General features: G+C 40.7%; 1 protein-coding gene across 3 annotated transcripts in view; it reads right to left on the bottom strand.

Annotated features, from left to right (window-relative positions):
• Nucleotides 1-16233, bottom strand: part of RIMKLB (ribosomal modification protein rimK like family member B) — an 83354-nt gene extending 67121 nt beyond the window's left edge. Inside the window, exons 1-3 of one of the 3 annotated variants that reach the window (XR_005559565.1) lie at nucleotides 15643-16233; nucleotides 14603-15031; nucleotides 10490-10709 (exon numbers count right to left, since the gene is read on the bottom strand). Coding sequence is in view for 2 of the 3 variants with exons in the window: in XM_039366670.1 (XP_039222604.1) it covers nucleotides 10490-10664 (175 nt within the window). In the remaining variant the exon portion in view is untranslated. The remainder of the gene's footprint in view (nucleotides 1-10489; nucleotides 10710-14602; nucleotides 15032-15642) is intronic. The other 2 variants (XM_039366670.1, XM_039366669.1) reach the window with 2 other exon arrangements.
• Between the last annotated feature and the right edge of the window lie 3959 nt (nucleotides 16234-20192).

Below are 20192 nucleotides of genomic sequence, written 5' to 3'. Positions count from 1 at the left end.
GGCTGCACAAGACCAAGCCTTAAGGACAAATGCATATAAAATCAAAATTGAGAAGACAGCAACAGACAGTAAGTGCCGCCTATGCAAAGAAGCTGAAGAAACAGTGGACCACCTGGTAAGCTGTTGCAAGAAGATTGCACAGACTGACTACAAGCAGCGGCATGACAAAGTAGCAACAATGGTGCATTGGAAGATCTGCAAAAAATATCATTTGCCTGTAAGCAAAAACTGGTGGGATCATAAAATAGAGAAAGTCATAGAAAATGATAAAATTAAACTGCTCTGGGACTTCAGAATTCAAACAGACAAGCACCTGCAACATAACACCCCAGACTTAACAATTGTCGATAAGAAAGACAAAAAAGTCTGGATAGTGGACGTGGCAGTGCCTGGAGATAGCAGAATAGAAGAGAAAGAACTGGAGAAGATAACAAAATACAAAGACCTACAAATAGAAATAGAAAGACTGTGGCAAAAGCAAGCAAGGGTAGTACCAATAGTCATAGGCTCCTTGGGTGCAATCCCAAAACAACTGGAGCACCACTTGAACACCATTGGCATTGACAAATTCGCTATTAGTCAATTGCAAAAGGCGGCCTTACTAGGAACTGCTTCCATCCTGCGACGATATCTGTAATACCATCAAACATCCACATCTGCCTATCCCAGGTCCTGGGTAAGGACTCAATAGGTAGACAAAATGCCAAATCCAATCTGAACATCTGGCTGACTGTGCGATGATCCATAATAATAATAATAATAATAATAATAATGATGATGATGAAAGGAACCTTGGAGGTCATCTAGTCCAACCCCCAAATGGCTGTCCAGTCTCTTCTTAAAATTTCCAGTGTTGGAGCATTCACCACTTCTGGAGGCAGATTGTTCCATTGGTTAATTGTTCTAACTCTTTCTCCTTAGTTCTAGATTGCTTCTCTCCTTGATTAGTTTCCATCCGTTGCTTCTTGTCCTGCCTTCAGGTGCTTTGGAGAATAGCTTGACTCCCTCTTCTTTGTGGCAGCCCCTAAGATATTGGAACACTGCTATCATGTCCCCCCCTCGTCCTTCTCTTCGTTAAACTACACATACACAATTCCAGCAGCCTTTCTTTATATGCTTTAGCTTCCAGTCTCCTAATCATCTTTGTTGCTCTTCTCTGTACTCTTTCTAGAGTCTTAACTTCTTTTTTATATCGTGGTGACCAAAACTGAATACAGTATTCCAAGTGTGGCCTTACCAAGGCATTGTAAAGTGATATTAATACTTCACATGATCTTGATTCTATCCCTCTGTTAATGCAGCCTAGCACTATGTTGGCTTTTTTGACAGCTGCAGCACACTATTTAAGTGATTGTCCATTAGGACTCCGAGATCCCTCTCAAAGTTACTACTATTGAGCAAGGTACCCCGTATAACAGTGGTTCTCAACCTTTCTAATGTCGCGACCCCATAATACAGTTCCCCATGTTGTGGTGACCCCCAACCACTTATACATCACTGGGTTCCAGGGGCGTGGCCAAAGAAAAGGGGGAAAAAATGGCGGACAGCCTTGTTTGGCGACCCCCGTGAAATGGTAGCTTGACCCCAAATGGGGTCCCGACCCACAGGTTGAGAACCACTGCCCTATACTATACCTGTACATTTGGTTTTTCTTGCCTAAATGTAGAACATTACTTTTTTCACCATTGAATTTAATTTTGTTAGATAGCGCTCAGTGTTCAAGTCTGTCCAGATCCTCCTATATCTTGACCCTGTCTTTTGGAGTGTTGGCTATTCCTGCCAGCTTGATGTCATCTGCAAATTTGATGAGTGTAAGGACCCACCCCACTTTGCATCTTAAGAAGACAGAACTCTTGGAATAATTCTTCCAACAGGCATCCTTTATTAAGAGAAAATGGTTGCAGGCGTTCTAGACAGGACTTGGGGTCCATGCTCTCCCATTCAAGTTTTTAAGGGGTTCCCCAGTAGTCCCACCCAATCACCCCCCTCTTCGAACGACAATTTCAAGCATTACAATCCCACCCCCTTTTCCTTTCTGCCGGCTGGATGGAGTCTTCAAAGAAAACTACATGAAAGGTAACAGCTCCATTCTTATGGTTAGCTCTTTTGGCAATACACACAATCAGTTCCTTTGAAGTGTACCGAAGGAAGTGAGGGCCATATGGCAGAATCCATAGAAGGCAGAAATGGGGTTTTTTATAATTGATAACTAGAGATGAAATATAATTGGATTCTGACATCCGGCCCCCTCAAAAATACGACAGATCCACCTGAAAGAAAACAAAACAGGTATAAAAGTTAGTCAGGCTTGTTAGGGTATTCTGTGTGAAACTTCTTCAATAGCTTCGGGGCTCTGACATGATGTTTATGGACCCACTCATTTTGTGAGGGAGGGAGGTGTTTCCAGGCAACTAGATACTGAGTCGCTCCATGATATCTCCTAGAGTCAAGGATTTCCTTTATTTCGAAGTGTTGTTCGCCCTCTACCATGATTGGAGGTGGTGGTGGGGGGATTTTTGGCCGTAGAGGTGACTGACGCTCTCTTTTCAGCAAGCTGCAATGAAAAATTGGGTGTATTTGCCTGAGATTTTTGGGTAATTCTAATTCTACTGTTACTGGGTTTATGATTCTTTTAATTGGAAAAGGTCCTATATATTTTGGTCCAAGTTTTTTACAGGGCTGTAGGGACTTTAGGTATTTTGTAGATAAGTACACCATTTCTCCTATAATGAATGGTGTAGGTTCAACCCTTTTTTTATCGGCTTGTGCTTTGTATGCCTGCCTAGCTTCATCTAGTGCTTTTCTAACTATTGGCCAGGTGTCTTGTAACTGTTCCATCCATTCTTTCAGTGATGGGATCGTTGGTTTGTTTGGGGTTAATTCTGGCATGGGGTTGAAACTTTGACCGTTGGCTATTTGAAAAGGAGTGTAGCCTGTGCTGGACTGGACTGCATTATTGTAGGCAACTTCTGCAAAAGGGAGTAAGTCCGTCCAATCACTTTGTTGGAAATCCCAAGAACATCTCAAATATTGCTCAAGTACTGAATGACAACGTTCCGTTTGTCCATCCCCTTGTGGATGATGGCTAGATGTCAGTCCCTGAGTGGTCCCTAGGAAGGATAAAAATTCCTTCCAAAATGCAGACGTAAATTGCACTCCCCTATCAGAGATGATGCGTTGGGGTGCCCCGTGCAATCTGTAAATGTGCTGGATGAAAAGTTTTGCTAAGGCCTTTGCAGTGGGAATCTTTTGGCAAGGGATAAAGTGCACCTGTTGGAAAACAAGTCCGTGACCGTCCAGACAACCATTCGTCTGTTTCCAACATTGCTTTCTGGCAATTCCACTATAAAATCCATGGCTATTTCCCTCCAGGGGGCTGAGGGATTTGCCACTGTTTGCAATAGTCCTGGTGGTTTCCCTTGCAACCTCTTTGCAGACGCACATTTTGGGCAGCTGGCAACATAACTTTCTATGTCCTTTTTTATTGATGGCCACCAAAATTGCCGTTTAATTAAGTGTAAAGTTTTTACAAATCCAAAATGCCCTGCTGATTTTGTGTCATGGCAAAGCTGCATGAAAGTGACTCTTTCAGTTGTTGGTATATATAACTTTTCCCCTACCCAAGGCAACCTGTCTCTCATTGTGCACATATTTTTGTTTTTCTGGAACCATTCGTCTGTTTCCAAACTTTTTCTGAATTCAATTCCAGTTTGGCTGTCCAGTTGTGGTTTTAATTTAGCTTGGAAGGGGATTTTGTTGCCTTCCAGGAACTGTCGCCAGATGAGTAATGCCCAACGTATCCCATATGCCTCTTTCTCCCATACGGGCCAGCGTTGTTCTGTTTCCGTGAGTTTCTTGGATGTATATGCACAGGGTTGCAATACTCCATCATCGTTTTCTTGTAATAGAACAGCCCCCACTGCCACATCACTTGCATCTGCCTGTATTACGAAGGGCTTGTCCATGTCTGGGTGTCTTAGTACTGCTTCGGCAGAAAAAAGTCTCTTTAGTCTCTCAAACGCTGCTTGGCACTCCATTGTCTATGTTAGTGGCTGGCTAAGTTTTACTGAGGATGCTCCCTTCGTTGTTAGTAAGTTAGTGAGGGGCAAGGCTATCTGGGCAAATGAGTGGATGAATTGGCGGTAAAAGTTTGCAAAGCCCAGGAAACTTTGTAGTTGCTTTCTTGTGCGGGGAGATACCCAATCTAATACTGCTCTGACCTTCTCTGGGTCCATTTCAATGCCCTGGGGGGATATGCGATAACCTAGGTAGTCTATCCTTTCCAGGTGGAATTCACATTTTGAGAGTTTGGCATATAGGTGGGCGGCTCGCAGTTTCTTTAAAACCGCTCTGACAAGGTTGACATGTTCCTCTTTTGTTTCGGTGAAGATAAGAATGTCGTCCAGGTAAACAAGGACCCCCTTAAACAGGTGCGCCCTTAGAATGTCATTGATTAATTGCATAAAGACTGCAGGGCCCCCTTGTAATCCAAATGGCAAGACTTTGAATTGATAGCATCCCATGGGCAGTTAAATGCGGACTTCCATTCGTCCCCTTCCTTAATTCTCACACGATAGTACGCTTCCCTTAGGTCTAGTTTAGAAAAAAAATTCCCTTTCGAGAGGTGTGACAGCATGTCTTTCATGAGGGGCAGAGGGTATAGGTTGCTTTCACTGATTGTATTCAGGGCCCTATAATCCACGCAAAAGCGTAAAGAGCCATCCTTCTTCTCTCTGGTATTTCTGTTAATCCCTTTTTCTCTCCCCTGGATGCTTTTTCTATTCTTGATTCTGGTAGCCCCCCTTAGGGTTTTAAGTCCATAGGGTCCCCCTTCGGGAATTTGATTTCTGTCGTCCTCCAATTTACCCAGGGGTTCCATTTTTTTAACCATTCCATCCCTAGAATCATTGGGCATTCCATGCCTGGGGTCACCACAAATGTTATGTCCTCCTCCTATTTGCCCAGGGAGAGGTGTATTGGTACAGTGGCTAGGGTAGCTGACAACGCCCCCCTGCTATGGATCCATCTAACTGGCCAAATGAGATTGGTTGTTCCAGTCTCCTCGATGAAATGCCCAGATTCCCCACTAGTGTCGGGCTAATGAGGCAGCGGGTGCAGCCAGAGTCTATTAAGGCTTTCACCTTCACGGCTTCGGGCATGGGGGGAATTAATATAGTCACTATCTTGAGGATGGGTGCGATGTGTCCACTTACCAGGGGTTTGCCCTCCGAGCTGTCATCTGAGGCGTCCGCCGGCCCTGCGGTGTAGGCTGCTGATGAAGCAGAAGTGGGGGGTTCCGCAATTTCCATCATTCTCATGGCAGTTTCTTTTGGCTTAGCTGAAGACTTTCTGGATTTGCTGATTGGGGATCTGTCTGGTTTGTGCTGGGGGGCTTTGGAGCGGCATTCTACAACTCGATGCCCTTCTCTTCCGCACTTGAAACACCCCATTTGCTTCTTGGCTGTAGCCGATGATTTCACCGGTTCGTGTGTCAACTCAGGCGGGGAGTGGCTCCATTGTTTTCCTTGGCGGTGTCTCTTCAATAAGTTGATCTCTGCTTCCTCTGCCAAGATGTACCATTCCTCAAGTTGGTGTGGGTCCCCTCGGGGCAGGCAAGCATCATATAGGTCATAATTTAGTCCGTCTTTGAAATGGCTAAGGAGGATGTCTTCTGGCCAGTTCAGTTTGCTGGCAATGGCCCGGAATTCTTGTGTATATTCAGCCACAGGGCGTTTGCCTTGCCTCATCGTTTTTATCCTTTCGCGGGCTTTGCGATCAGCCAGGGGGTCTTCAAATCATCTTCTCAGAGAGGACATGAAATGGTTGAAGTTGCTGAGTTCTGAGGCATTGGAGTCATGTAAGTTCACCACGCAATCTGCAGCCGGTCCATCCAGGGCAGATTGCACGATCCGGATGCGGGCTTTGTTGCTGGGGATGTCCTGCCCGTATTCCTCCATGTAGCTGAGGACTTGGGTTAGGAAAAACCCCAAGCGTGTTGGCTCCCCTTTGAATTTCACCTCCAACGGCGGACGTCTTGGAATGCATCGGTGCCTCCGTTGTTGGTGGTAGTGTCTTCCGTCCAGATCGCCATCTGTGGTTCAGTAGGGGGTGCGGACTACTGGATCATCAGATGCCCCCAGGGTTGCAGGTTCCAATTCCCCCTCTGTGTTTCTCCCTTTGCGGCTCCAGGAGCTGAGGCGGCCGTAGGGCTCAGGATTCTCCTCTCCTAGGGAGCTGAGAGTTCTCTTCATCAGGTCAATAGCTTTCTCTAGGATCCGGTCTGAGTACGGTGCCCAGCTTTCCCCCTTTTCACTTGCGTGCAGGGATTTCTCCATCTCCTGCTTCCATTCTGGTTGCTTGGCCCCCCGTCTCCGGGTCACCTTTCTTGATTCCTTTCCCCACTCACTTTTCTTTCCAACGCCCATTGACCAGTGAGGCTTGTGGTCCCGTGTCTCCACCACTTCTTCTCCTGAGGAATCTGACCTCTCGGATCCCAACATCTGGCAAGGTTCCAGTTGGGGCAGTGGCTCTCCTTCCGGGGAGTTTTCCCCCTTTCTTGCTCCATTGTGTGACATGGTAATTTTTTGCAAAATCCCCCAGCAAGGGTCTCCCTTCCAGGTGGATTAATTTTGTAAGTCCTGTCTAATGTAAGGACCCACCCCACTTTGCATCTTAAGAAGACAGAACTCTTGGAATAATTCTTCCAACGGGCATCCTTTATTAAGAGAAAATGGTTGCAGGCATTCTAGACAGGACTTGGGGTCCAAGTTCTCCCATTCAAGGTTTTAAGGGGTTCCCCAGTAGTCCCACCCAATCACCCCCCTCTTCCAGCGACAGTTTCAGGCATTACAATCCCACCCCCTTTTCCTTTCTGCCGGCTGGATGGAGACTTCAAAGAAAACTACATGAAAGGTAACAGCTCCATTCTTATGGTTAGCTCTTTTGGCAATACACACAATCAGTTCCTTTGAAGTGTACCGAAGGAAGTGAGGGCCATAAAGCCCCTTTGTTCACCCCCTCCCCTTCATCGTATGGCAAAATCCAGAGAAGGCAGATATGGGGTTTTTTATAATTGATAACTAGAGATGAAATATAATTGGATTCTGACAATGAGTTTCCCATCTATCCCCTTGTCCAAATTGTTGATGAAGATGTTGAAGAGCACTGGGCCCAGAACAGAACCCCCACCCCACTACACACTTCCCTCCATGTAGATGCGGTTCCATTGAAGACTACACGCTGAGTACGGCCGGTCAGCCAGCTACAAATTCATCTGGTGGTGATGCTGTCTAACCCACATTCAATTCTATTTCCATGACACAAAAAAGAGTATGAAGAGCAACAAAGAAGATAAGCAGTCTGGAGGCTAAACAATACTATGAACGTTTAAAGGAAATATGTGGAGCCAATCAAAGAGAAGGATTAGGGGTGACATGATAGTGGTCTCCCAGTACTTGAGGGACAGTCAAAGAGAGGGTCAACTTTTTTCCCAAAGCACCAGAGGGCAGGACAAGAAGCAATGGGTAAAAACTCACTAAAGAGAGTGCCAACCTGGAACTAAGAAGAAATTACCTGACAATGAGAACAATTAATCAATGGAACAGCTTGCTTCCCGAAGTTGTGGGTGCTCCATCACTGGAGGTTTTTGAGAAAAGATTGGACATGATACCTGTTTTTCAGTAATTCAGAGGCTCTCACAAAGAAGAGGGGGTTTCCTCAGAACAGTGAGAAGGGGAGGTACAATGAAATAACATTAATCTGTGTGTTTTCATAGAATGACCTACTGTTTGGTCTCTTATATGCATTAACAATGATTATGCATGCCCTTATGCTGTTGGACTAGCACAAGATGCCTACATGGGATGCCTTCTAGAAGCTTCTGTTAGTCCCCCCAAAAAGTGCTGGGTTATTGACTGCCACTTGTCAACAAGAGCAATGGTACAATATGGCTGGCAGATGCAACTCAAATTGCTGACTTTGTCCTAAAAAGCCATCTTGGCATAAAGGCATTTTCACACTTGCCTCATCCAGTCAGAATTGATCCATTTGATATATCCTAGGAGCAATTATTGCTCCTCCACTTTCTGTAACTGGACTGAATGGGGTTCATGAGAGATGGTTTTCGATGGTCATCCTTTTGCTATGAACAGTTGCCTTTTAGAAATCAAACTTGCTCCATGTGACTGGCTTTCTAAAATTTATTACAAACAAAATTACAGGTAGTCCTTGAGTTATGACCACAACTGAGTCCAGAATTTAAATTGTTAAATAAGACACATGATTTCTTTGCTTAATAATCCTAGCTCTCCCAGTGGCAGTTATTAAGCAATCATACAGGTAATTAAGCAGGGCATGGGGGTACCTTGAGGGTGTGGTGAAAGCTGTCAGAGGCCTGTGTGAGTTGGAGTTGGAGAAGTGATGTATAGCCAGCAGCAGCATTGAGGCCAGGCCTGAAGCAGATGCCTGGGGCCTTCAGCAGTCTCAGGCAGCTGCCACCACTCCAAGCCTCTAATATCAGCCCTAGAGTCATCACTGCCATTCAACAATGCCACTCTCCAAGGTGTGTGAGCGTTGGGGAGCAGCAATATTGCCCCTGCTGCCCAGCATTCCCAAAGATCTTCCCTATTCTGCTTACCTTCATGCATTTTTCTCATGCTGTTGAGAAGCACACATGGCCCATCCAAGACAGTTCCCTTTACACCAAATCCTTCTTTTCTGAGCCTATTCATGTATCACTTTGGAAGCCTCTGGAAGCTCAGCATGACTGGAAGCCTTCAGAAGCCCGTCTGTGAGGGACTTCCAAATTTATGTGGGACTTCTGGAGAGTTTTGAAGTCAAGTGGGACTTCCTGAAGCTTCTGAAGAACGGAGCTTGTTTGCACATGACTTCAGAAGATCCATGAATTCAGAAGCCTCTGGAAGCCCTGCATGAATAGGTTCTGTTCTTTGGAAGCCTCTGGAAGCCCTGTATGAGTTCAAAAGCCTCTGAAAGCTCAAGAAAAGAATCTATTTGTGTGGCTTCTAGAGGCTTCTAAGGTCATGCAGGGCTTCCCAGATGCTTCTGAAGTCAATAGGACTTCCAGAAGTTTCTAAATAATGGGCCCTGTTCATACAGGGCTTATGGAGGTTTCCAAAATCATATTGGAAACGTGTGGCTGTGTCGTGTGGCTCTGAGAGCTGCCTCAGATAGGTCGTTCAGGCTACTCAACAGCATGAGAAAAACACATGAAGGTGATCAAAAGATAAACCTCAGGAGTACTGGGCAGTGAGGGCAATTGTGCCATTCACCAAAGCATGCACATCTTGGGAAATATAGTGAAGTGGCATTTTTTAGCAGTAGCAATGGTATGGCTGATAAAGAGGGCTGCCTAGTGCTGCTATGCAGGGCAGCCTAGATCTGGAGGAGATAGACAGATGGAGAATTGGTGCACCCCTGTAGTCATAAGTGCCGTTTTTTTTATCACATGACCATGACAATGCAACAACAGCTGTAACATCATTCAGCACTGTTGTAATTTCAAACAGTTGCTGAAAGGTCATTAAATAAATACAAGTATTGTTTCTAATGAAGACCAATTAACGTTGTTCTATTATTTTTGCTGTTTGAACATTTTCTGAAATTTATTATTTTCTTTTACTGTGGGCATTTATTATATTTTTATAATAATTTTAAACTATTTTATTCTTAATGTTAGTGTTTTATTTGTATTATGTTCTTGTGAAATACGTCAACCAGCTGATTACGATGGATACAAATTGCATAAATGAAATTAATCACAACTTTTGGGATGGGTATTTGTACATTTATATATTACCTCTCTGCAAATTTATTGTGGGACATTGACTCAGAAATCAATTCACTTTCTTTAGAATTTGAACATTTTGAAGATGACATAACTTTCATTTGAAAAAAAAAATGAAATTTGAAAATAATCATTTCATTGAACTACTCCCAGCCAATCTAACCAATCCTGAGAATTCTGGGAATTAGTCCAAAAATCAGGTGGGCCCAGAGTGGGGAAGACTGCAGTAGGAAGCTTTCCACTGCAGTTGAAATATAGTAATGGTACAGCACAATAGAAATAAGCCATGTAATATGGAACAAATGTTTAGTGCCACGATAGAGTTGGTGACATATTTCTATTATATAGCACTGTAAATTGATTCCCCCTTGGGGGCTACGATTATCCCCCTTGAGTTCTATTATGATGTGGCTACCTTTTTAATTATTAATCTGCTTCATTTTCCAAAAGAACAGGAGATAATGCCAGGATGACCAAACACAATCATTTCTGAAATTTCCAAATTTGCACTGAGATTTCATATTCGGACATTGATGATATTGCCTAGTTTGGTAATGAAACATCTGCAAGAAAACAAGCAAGCTTAGAGAGCACTCAGGACCGCTCATTTAAACCCTGAGCTATAAATATTCTCTTCCATATTCTTCTAACAGTCATCAATTCATATCTTCTATATAGTATTCTTACCCAGGTTTCCTTGCTCAATGGTCAAGACCACTTCATCCATCAGCAAAGCACGGAAGTCTAGATCCTCTTCACAACATTTGGCTTTAAGTGCCCTTAGAATTTCCTGCTGAGGATAATCTTCTCGGATACGTCGATCTGTTAAAAACCAGAGCCTGGGAACAACAGAGCTACACATCTTGAAGTAGTTCTGCAGACTTTAGGTATCCTTTGGAAGTTATATCTAAAAAATATAAGTGAGAAACTTAGCTTACACTTACATATAAACCATTCCAAATCACAATTAATTTTCTTGTAAAATTTGATAGAAGCTAATGCTCCATCTATTTCTTACCCAAATTGGAACTGAGATGAAAGGACAGAGAAAAGATAGTTTTAACTATAAAATGATGGAAACCATTTATTATTTAAGTATTTTTATTTTTCGGTACTATTTCATTGAAATCATAATAACAGGATTACCTGTTGAAAACAATTTAAGAAATAAGGAACAACAAAAGTACTTGAATCTTTCAGGAAAATTATTATTGAGATTCAAGAATGACATCTCTGCCCATCCAAAACAATTCCTTTTGGAGAAGTAATATCAGCAGATCTGTGGTCCTAGGGTGCATGGTTCAGCCCATATCTTGATTATGCTGATTGAGTTGTGTGGTTTTATCTTGGCTCCTATCTTTATTATTTATTGTTTTACTATATTTTTATGTATTTATTTCTTATTAGTGCCCCAAGCCATATGTTTGAGATGGACGATTTCCAAGGGAGATACAGTAATGGCAAACCGAAAGCAGCTCTGTAATAGTGGAAATGACCAAAAAAGACCAAGAAAATGGTGAGTGGACTGGTTCCTTGGAACTTTTCTGGATTAGGATGAGACAGCACCCGTATGTTTTCCAGATGGCTGCTTCATGGGAGGAAACCACAAGACAGTGGTTTTCTGTGGGTCTGAGTGCTGGGAAATGAAGGGATCAACATTCTTGTTTGTAACACTGGCAGATTTTTTTAAAGATGCTAATTTCACAAACCTCATTTTCTAATCATTTTGAAAATTGTTCAACACTTTATAGATTTTTGGCTGATGTCTTCACTGAAAAGTTGATGTTTTATGGATAAAAGATAGGATATGCGATGAAGATATATTTGTTTGTACTCATGATAGAAGTGGAAAGCCACTACATTTGTTTATATTTGTGATGATGATTGGAAATCATATATACAGTATGTATATGTATATATTTTTTCTTTATTATATTCCCACTTTTTCTTCAATTTTTATTCTTTGTTCCTATTCCTTTCTCTTTAAATTTAAATTTGTGTTAGCTTTTACTATTCTAATCAATATTTTAAATAAAAATATGTATGTGTGAATGTGTATAAAGTAGTGGATGACCACATACATTGAATAAATAGTTGTTATAATTCTAAAGTTATCAATTCAGCTTTCATTTTCATCAACTATGTATTTATGGAGACAAGTAACAGAACCTGCATACTCCTCATGCAAGATAAAAAAAAAATGAAAAGACAAGTGACAAAGCTTTCATTCTTTTCTTGGCTTACCGATACACAAAGCACGCTCCCATTTGTTCTGTCACTATTCTATTTATGCCACTTGAACTTTTTTACAAACATCTCTGATCCAGCAACTGTTATTCTTTCACATGTTCCTAGACCTAATAGCTTATGTACTCCATATCACAACTTTGCCATTATTTTTATTTCATTTTGAGATCTTCTTTGAATCTATTGTGCTAAAATCAATTTGTTTTGATGCTTATGATAACAGGCTAAATTCCAGGAATCAGATTTAGCCTATCTTTTGGGGGGGGAAGGAGAACTATACAACAGTTTTGGAGAATATCTGAATAAATAGGGACTACAATTTTTATTAAAAGCATTTTTAAGTAATCTGCTGCAGTGTGCAGTTTGGAAATTAATAATGCCATTAAGAATTAGATTGGAAATATCTTCCGAGTTGCTTGGGGCAGTTTCACTTTTCTAGATGTGCTAAGCCTGCCAAAAAAATACATTCTTTTATTTTTCACCAAAAAGCTGGTGGAAAGTCATTTGGTTGTTTATTTTAAAAATCTGACATTATGACTTCCGAGATATTTTTCAGTGTGGGAGAATATAAGTAAGAGGTTCAAAGCCACATACAAAGTGTGTTTGGAGTTACCATTTCTAGTATGCTTGCTGCATTGTTTAAAAAACAAATACAGAAAAAGTGTTACCTAATATCAAATTAAAAATTAATGATGGTCACCATCTAGGCACTTAACTTTCACAAAGTCTGTTTGTGTAAGAGAACAAGATTTCAGAGTTTTTAATTTTAAAAATGCAAAACAAAACATGTTTTATTTTTGAGTGCTAGTCACCTGACATTGCACAAAATTATATGGGGCCTCTTTAAAGATTGCCAATCCACGAAACAAAGTTTTTAATACCTTAAAATATGAAATAAAAATAATAAAATTGAAGATGTTATTTTTGCCATGTTTCCCAGCATACATTAATAGGCTTCTGTCAATGACTTTCAAATATTAATGTTAATATTTTGCTAATTCCTATACAGGTAGTCCTCAATGTATGAGCCATCATGACAGAATGGAATTCTGTCCTATATTTGTCAGTGTTCCTTACATATAGTTAAGTGGGAATTAAAATCCAGACTGATGGTCTCAAATCAAGACTTTAGATTATAAGAATGTGATCAAGCATACATATAGCATAAATTCTGTTTATAGTACAATAATAATTTGGAACATGGATCCAAATATGAAGCTAAGGTGATCAATACTTTTTGCAATCCAATCCTTTTTGCACAGTATCATTTAATAAAAACTAGAAGCCTACTACATGTTTAAATGTTAAATGATTAAAGCTTTTATCTATAAGATAGATATAATTATTTGCATTTGTTTATTTTTATTTTCCCCTTATTTTTTTATAAATAACTCAAGGCAGCAAAATATTTAAATACTTTTTCCTCCTCCTATTTTTCCCACAACAACAGGCAAGGTATCTTGATACAGTCGAACACTATCTAAGCATACTGCTTCTTTGCAGTATGTTTCTCTGGGAAATTAATCAACTGAAATATTTATGCCCTGGGAAAAAGTGAGATAATCTGGTAGATGCATCCCTTCATCATATGACAGGATGAATATTTTTTTTTTATTTAATCTGAGAGAACCACATATGGAAAAAAAATAACAAAGGTCACTTCCTATGGTAGAGAATTCCAAATATTATCTATGGTATAGTAGTTTAAAATCATAATTGTTATTCATAAACACTAGTTTAAAAGGCTACCTTTTAAAAAAGGTAACATTAAAAATCAATAGGTGAAAAGAATCAATATAGATTTGGTGCAAACTATATAAAACTCTTATTAAAAATGTAGTTCTCTGTTCTATATAAACAAATATTTAGAATTTACAAAATGAAAATCCAGTTGAACTAAATATAATTAATTCCAATTTTGCATTAATCTGCCTCCTTTTGCATGTTATGCACCAATGTAAGTTTTAAATTAAATTTCTTCACAAAAAGGCAACATAAACATTAGCCAGTCATCAACTGCTACATTCCTTTTAGAGAAATAACTACAGAAACCAGGGGATCAAACATGCTTTTTTGACTGCATCAATCTACCTAACACACCTCCTCTACTTCTCTTTTATTTGCAAAGGACGCCACAGCCTGGTGAAGAGGAAATTTCTCCTGCATTCAGCTAACTGTAACATCTTTTGAAAAACTTTTTCTGCTCACTTGTCCATAAGGGAAAATTCAGCCAATTACTTTCAGCTACTTATGAAGCTAATTACCCTTTAAATTTTTTCCCATAATTCCACACATCAGAAAGAACAACTTCACTTTTACTTTGTTTAGGATATTAAGGAAGTTCCTCTGCATTCTGTAAGTGTTTCTTTTTGTTGAGATGTCTATTCAGGACACAAGCTATTTGAACATCCATCTTGCATAACCTAATGCCAAATTATTGTATAAGACCATGCTGAAAACTCCTTCTCCCCCTTTTCTTCCCTTCCTTAATCTAGCACTATTTCATAAGACAGTGGTAAGGTGAAAAAATTAAATAATCATGGTATAACTTACCAGACAAAAGTGAGAAAAACAGCAATGCTTATGAACTGTTGCTTCTGCCCTCCTTTCTGACAAGAGGTATTTCTGGAACTTTCTCTTTTGCCTCTCCCTTTTACCACCCGCTTGGAGGATAATCAAGTCCTCTCAGTGCCTTTTGATTCTTCAAGAATGATTTGGTCATTGAATCTCCAAAAAAGAAAGGTGTCATGGGAATTATTTTTGCCTGGTACCCTGATGGTCCACACCTAACTGTTGTTCTGATAACTAAAGTAATTTGGTTGGGAGGTTTAATCCTCAAATTACGTCCATGGAAAGGAGAATAAACAAAGGAAAAAAGAATATTAAGCTTAGAAGAGTAATCATTCAAAGCACACAAATGCCTTGTTCGGATCTTCTTCAGAACAGGGCCCTTACAAAGACTGTACCTGGCATTACCAGTATCTGGAAAACAAGAAAAAGAGAGAATTCAGATTAGCATTCTACATTTAAGGCCTTACTGAAGAAAGAAAAAGGATGATACAAAGTGTATATGTTCAAACTGTTAAATGTAATCTAAAATTAGATTTCATTAAGGGAGCATTCAAACTGGACAAAATGAAACTTACTACCCATAAATATATCATATGATTCTAATGGGATAAAAATATTTTGAATCATTTAGCAAAAACATGCCTTCAAAATCCTCTTATTGTACAAAAAAATAAATTGAAAAAAAGAAAAAGCAGAACTGCAACTATGAAGGGGAAAGTCATGAATCAACAGCATACTTATTTCATTACAAACGTATTTTAAAGTAGCACACTTCAAGAAAGTATTTTCTATGCAGCAGGCTATTTTCTTCCATCCAAAGTACAACAGAGGAGGCTTTGTTTTAATGTAAAACTAGCAAGAAATATTTTTTATATAGCTGAGATTGCATATCACCACTAACCCTTAAGCATCAGTACTTAGACAAAGAATTCTAAAATAACATACGTGTGCACATTTTCCTTCCTGAACACAGAAGCTGAGGCAATTTCTAGTCGAAAGGTTTTCGACAAGTCATCACTAACCTGGTTGCTCTTTCCTCGTCTCCTCCTCCTGAACAGGATTCTGGATTTTAGGAAGATGCGGCGAGGAATGCAACGCCTCCCCTCGAATATTTTGAAAGAGTGTCAATAAAATAAGTGTGGGGAGACGTAAAAGGGCTGGGGAAGAAGACACGCTTCAGCAGAAACTAAAGACTCAGCTGCTTTTAAACGCTCTCAGATTGGCTCGGTGAATCCCGCAAATGTGGCACTATTCAAATTTCGGTCGGTACTATCAGTATTGTTTCCCGATGATGATAATGATCAAAATTGGGAAAAAGAAAAAAGCAGGGAGGTGCCGAAATCGGCCTCTCCAGCCCCGCGCGCTCTCCCCCACCTAGATCGTCAGCAAGAGGCGATGATGGAAAGGGGGGGGGGCTGACGCGCCCAACCTTAGTGTTAAAGATGAACCTGCGAAATTAATGCCTCCCCACGACTAAGGGGGAGAGAGGCAGCGCCTCTGTCCACCCGTAGGGCTTCAGCGGTCGCCTGGATCGCGCTCGCAATCCCCCAGAAACCGCCACCACCGATCTCGCCTGCCCACCCTACCGCCAGCCTGCTTGCCTATCCTGCTAGGGTCGGAGGGAGGGATCGGAAGACGCAGCTAGCGCGCGCACGGCAAAGGGAGGGGGCGCGGTCGGCACACGCAGCGTATTCGAGGACGCCCCATTTCGCGCGCGCTCGTTAAGTTAAAGCCCCCTCCCCTTCCTCCAACCAATCCCGCGCAGAGAGCGGTAAGGCGCAGATATCTTTCCCCTCCCCCGCCCCAGTTCGGTGCTGTCTCCTCAGAAGCAGCTGTGGTCGTTAAAGAGGAGAGGGGAGCGCGCGTACGTGAGGCACAAGGGGAGTCGAGTTAGTGTGGCAGCCAAGTTGTCCTTTTCCTCTTCTCTGCTGCCAGTTTTCACTGGGCTTATTTTTTTTTAAGAATTTGTGGTTGTTTCCTAATCGACCCCACCCGCTTTGTAGGCCACTGTGGAAACATCATGGTATTCGCCCACGCCCGACGGTGTGAATTGCACCTATATCCGTGAGCCAGCTTCGTTGAAAGGGAACGTTCGCTCCTTGCCAGCTCAGCAGCCAGCTCGATAGTTCTTCACTGACGGAGCTCTGCATAGGCTGCGTGGGAGAAGGGAATCAGGATTTGTGATCCAGAATATAGAAAGTCCCTGTTTTCCTGTAGCCATTGACAGCCAGCTGAAGGCTGTGTACAGCTACATGATGCACCCTTAAAATAACATCTCAATTAATAAATTCTCCACCTGTTCCTGTCATTTAAATGCCAAAAAAAAGAATTAAAGAGGAATCCATCCTTATTTTTTTTATTAAAAGTTTTACAAATTTAATACAATATAACCCAAACCCCTCCCACCCCTTCCCCCCTCCCCCACTTCCCAAATCTGATTACAGGGTAACAAATAAACAATCATAATCTAACAAACATTACCCGACTATACTATGAATCAATCTATAACATACTTTAACTCCTTTTCAAAACAAATGTTAACTAATTAAAAACAAAAATAATAATATAATTAAACCATAACACTAAAAATAATATAAATTCAACCATATTAAACTATTAATAATAATCTAAAGTCTACTCATAAGCAAGATAATACTTTTCAGTCTCATATTTCTTTTGAATATAATCAATCCATCTTCTCCAGACCAAAATATATTTTTCTTGTGAATGGTCCTTCAAACAGGAGGAGATTTTCGCCATTTCTGCTAAATTAGACACCTTAAGTATCCATTCTTCCATAGTAGGCAAAGAATTTTTCTTCCAATATTGCCCCACCAATAATCTTGCAGCTGTTCTAAGATTCAGCATCAAATTAATTTCTTTAACATCAAAATCAACCATAATACCCAACAAAAATAATTGCAGAGTAAACTTTATCTTAAAAATCTTTTGAATATTCCACCAAATCTTAATCCAAAAAGCTTTTGTATCTCTACAAGTCCACCAAATATGAAAATAGATTGCATCTAAACTTCCACATCTCCAACATTTGGGCTGTAAATTAGGATACATGCGGGACAATTTTGGGGATCCAAATGCCATCTATAAAACATTTTATAAAAATTTTCTCTTAAATTTTGCGCTTGGGTAAATTTTACATTTCTAACCCAAATTGTCTCCCATGTATCCAATAAAATTGGCTCTTGAATATTTTGAGCCCATTTAACCATACAATCTTTAACTAACTCCATTTCAGAATCCAATTCTATTAAAACATTATAAATTCTTTTTATATGGGCTCGAGTTTGATCTTTAATCTGTTTTACCAAATGCACATCCTCTAAAGGAGTGGTTCTCAACCTTTTTAATGCCGCGACCCCCAACCGGTCGTAAGTCGAGGACTATTGAACTGGTGCAGCACCGTTTGCAGAATGGGACTTTTGGCGGGTTCAGCAGGGCAGAGACAGCCTGGACAATTCCTATTGGCTTTTGAAAGCCAATAGAATTAGACTCTATTCAAGAGAGTCTATTCTACTGGCTTTCAAAAGCCAATAGAATAAAAGGGAGTAGCACAGCTAAGAAAAAGGGGGGGAAAATGGCAGACTGCGTTGTTTGGCGACCCCCGTGAAATGGTCGTTCGACCCCAAATGGGGTCCCGACCCACAGATTGAGAACCACTGCTCTAAAGTAATACCAACCTTTTGATCTAAACTCCACCTAACTAACAATTGATTATACTGAAACCAAGAGTGTACTGTATTTTCTTGCTTCAGCTCAGTTAAAGACTTTAGTTGCAAATCCTTCCCTACCAAACTAATTAATTCCTTATAAGAAATCGTATACAAATTCACACTCCTAGATATTCCCTCTATCGCGTGTCCAGGAATCCCCCAAATTGGAATCTTATAATTTAACCTATAATAATACTTCTTCCAGGCACTCAACAAAGCACTTCTAAAAATATGGGATTTAAAAACCTGATCTACTTTTTTGTCATAAATTAAATATGCATGCCATCCATATAATAAATCCCATCCCTCAAGAGAAAGGATATTTTTATTTGTTAAGTTGAGCCAATCACTAATCAGCGTTAAAGCCACCGCATCATAATACAATTTTAAATTAGATGCCTTAAGTCCTCCTCTTTCCCATACGTCTTGTATAATCTTAAACTTAACTCTTGGTTTTTTCCCTGCCCAAATAAACTTATTAATCCCCTTCTGCCATTCCTCCAAATTAACATCTTTTTTCAAAATAGGTATAATTTGAAACAAGAAAAGAAACTTTGGAAGAATATTCATTTTAACTGCTGAGATTCTCCCCAACAAAGATAACTGTAAGGACCCACCCCACTTTGCATCTTAAGAAGACAGAACTCTTGGAATAATTCTTCCAACAGGAATCCTTTATTAAGAGAAAATGGTTGCAGGCGTTCTAGACAGGACTTGGGGTCCAAGCTCTCCCATTCAAGGTTTTAAGGGGTTTCCCAGTAGCCCCACCCAATCACCCCCTACTTCCAGCAAGAGTCTCAGGCATTACATTCCCACTCCTTTTTCCTTACTGCCGGCTGGATGGAGACTTCAGAGAAAACTACATGAAAGGTAATAGCCCCCTTTGTTATGATTAGGCCTTTTTGGTGCTATCCACATTCAATCCCTTTGAAGTTGTACCGAAGGAAATGAGGGTCATAAAACCCCTTTCTTCACCACCTTCCCTTCATTGTATGACAGAATCCAGAGAAGGCAGAAATGGGGTTTTCTATAATTGATAACTAGAGATGAAATATAATTGGATTCTGACATCCGGCCCCCTCAAAAATAAGAGAGATCCACCTGAAAGAAAACAAAACAGGTATAAAAGTTAGTCAGGCTTGTTAGGATACTCTGTGTGAAACTTCTTTAATAGCTTCGGGGCTCTGACATGACGTTTATGGACCCACTCGTTTTGTGAGGCAGGGAGGTGTTTCCAGGCAACTAGGTACTGAGTCGGGCCATGATATCTCCTAGAGTCTATGATTTCCTTTATTTCAAAGTGTTGTTCGGCCTCTACCATGATTGGAGGTGGTGGTGGGGGGGATTTTTGGCCATAAAGCTGACTGATGCTCTCTTTTCAGCAAGCTGCAATGAAAAATTGGGTATATTTGCCTGAGATTTTTTGGTAATTCTAATTCTACTGTTACTGGGTTTATGATTCTTTTAATTGGAAAAGGCCCTATATATTTTGGTCCAAATTTTTAGAGGGTTGTAGGGACTTTAGGTATTTCGTAGATAGGTACACCATTTCACCTATAATGAATGGTGTAGGCTCAACCCTTTTTTTATCGGCTTGTGCTTTGTATGCCTGCCTAGCTTCATCTAGTACTTTTCTAACTATTGGCCAGGTGTTTTGTAGTTTTTACATCCATTCTTTCAGTGATGGGATCGTTGGTTCGTTTGGGGTTAATTCTGGCATGGGTTGAAACTTTGACCGGTGGCTATTTGAAAAGGAGTGTAACCTGTGCTGGAGTGGACTGCATTATTGTAGGCAACTTCTGCAAAAGGGAGTAAGTCCGTCCACTCAGTCTGCTGGAAAC

Source organism: Crotalus tigris, unplaced genomic scaffold, assembly GCF_016545835.1.
Source record: "Crotalus tigris isolate CLP2741 ecotype Arizona unplaced genomic scaffold, ASM1654583v1 scf7180000020347.5012614909:4044961, whole genome shotgun sequence".
NCBI lineage: Eukaryota > Metazoa > Chordata > Lepidosauria > Squamata > Viperidae > Crotalus > Crotalus tigris.
Note: the sequence above shows the minus strand (reverse complement) of the source record. Positions and strands in the feature narration are given on the sequence as shown.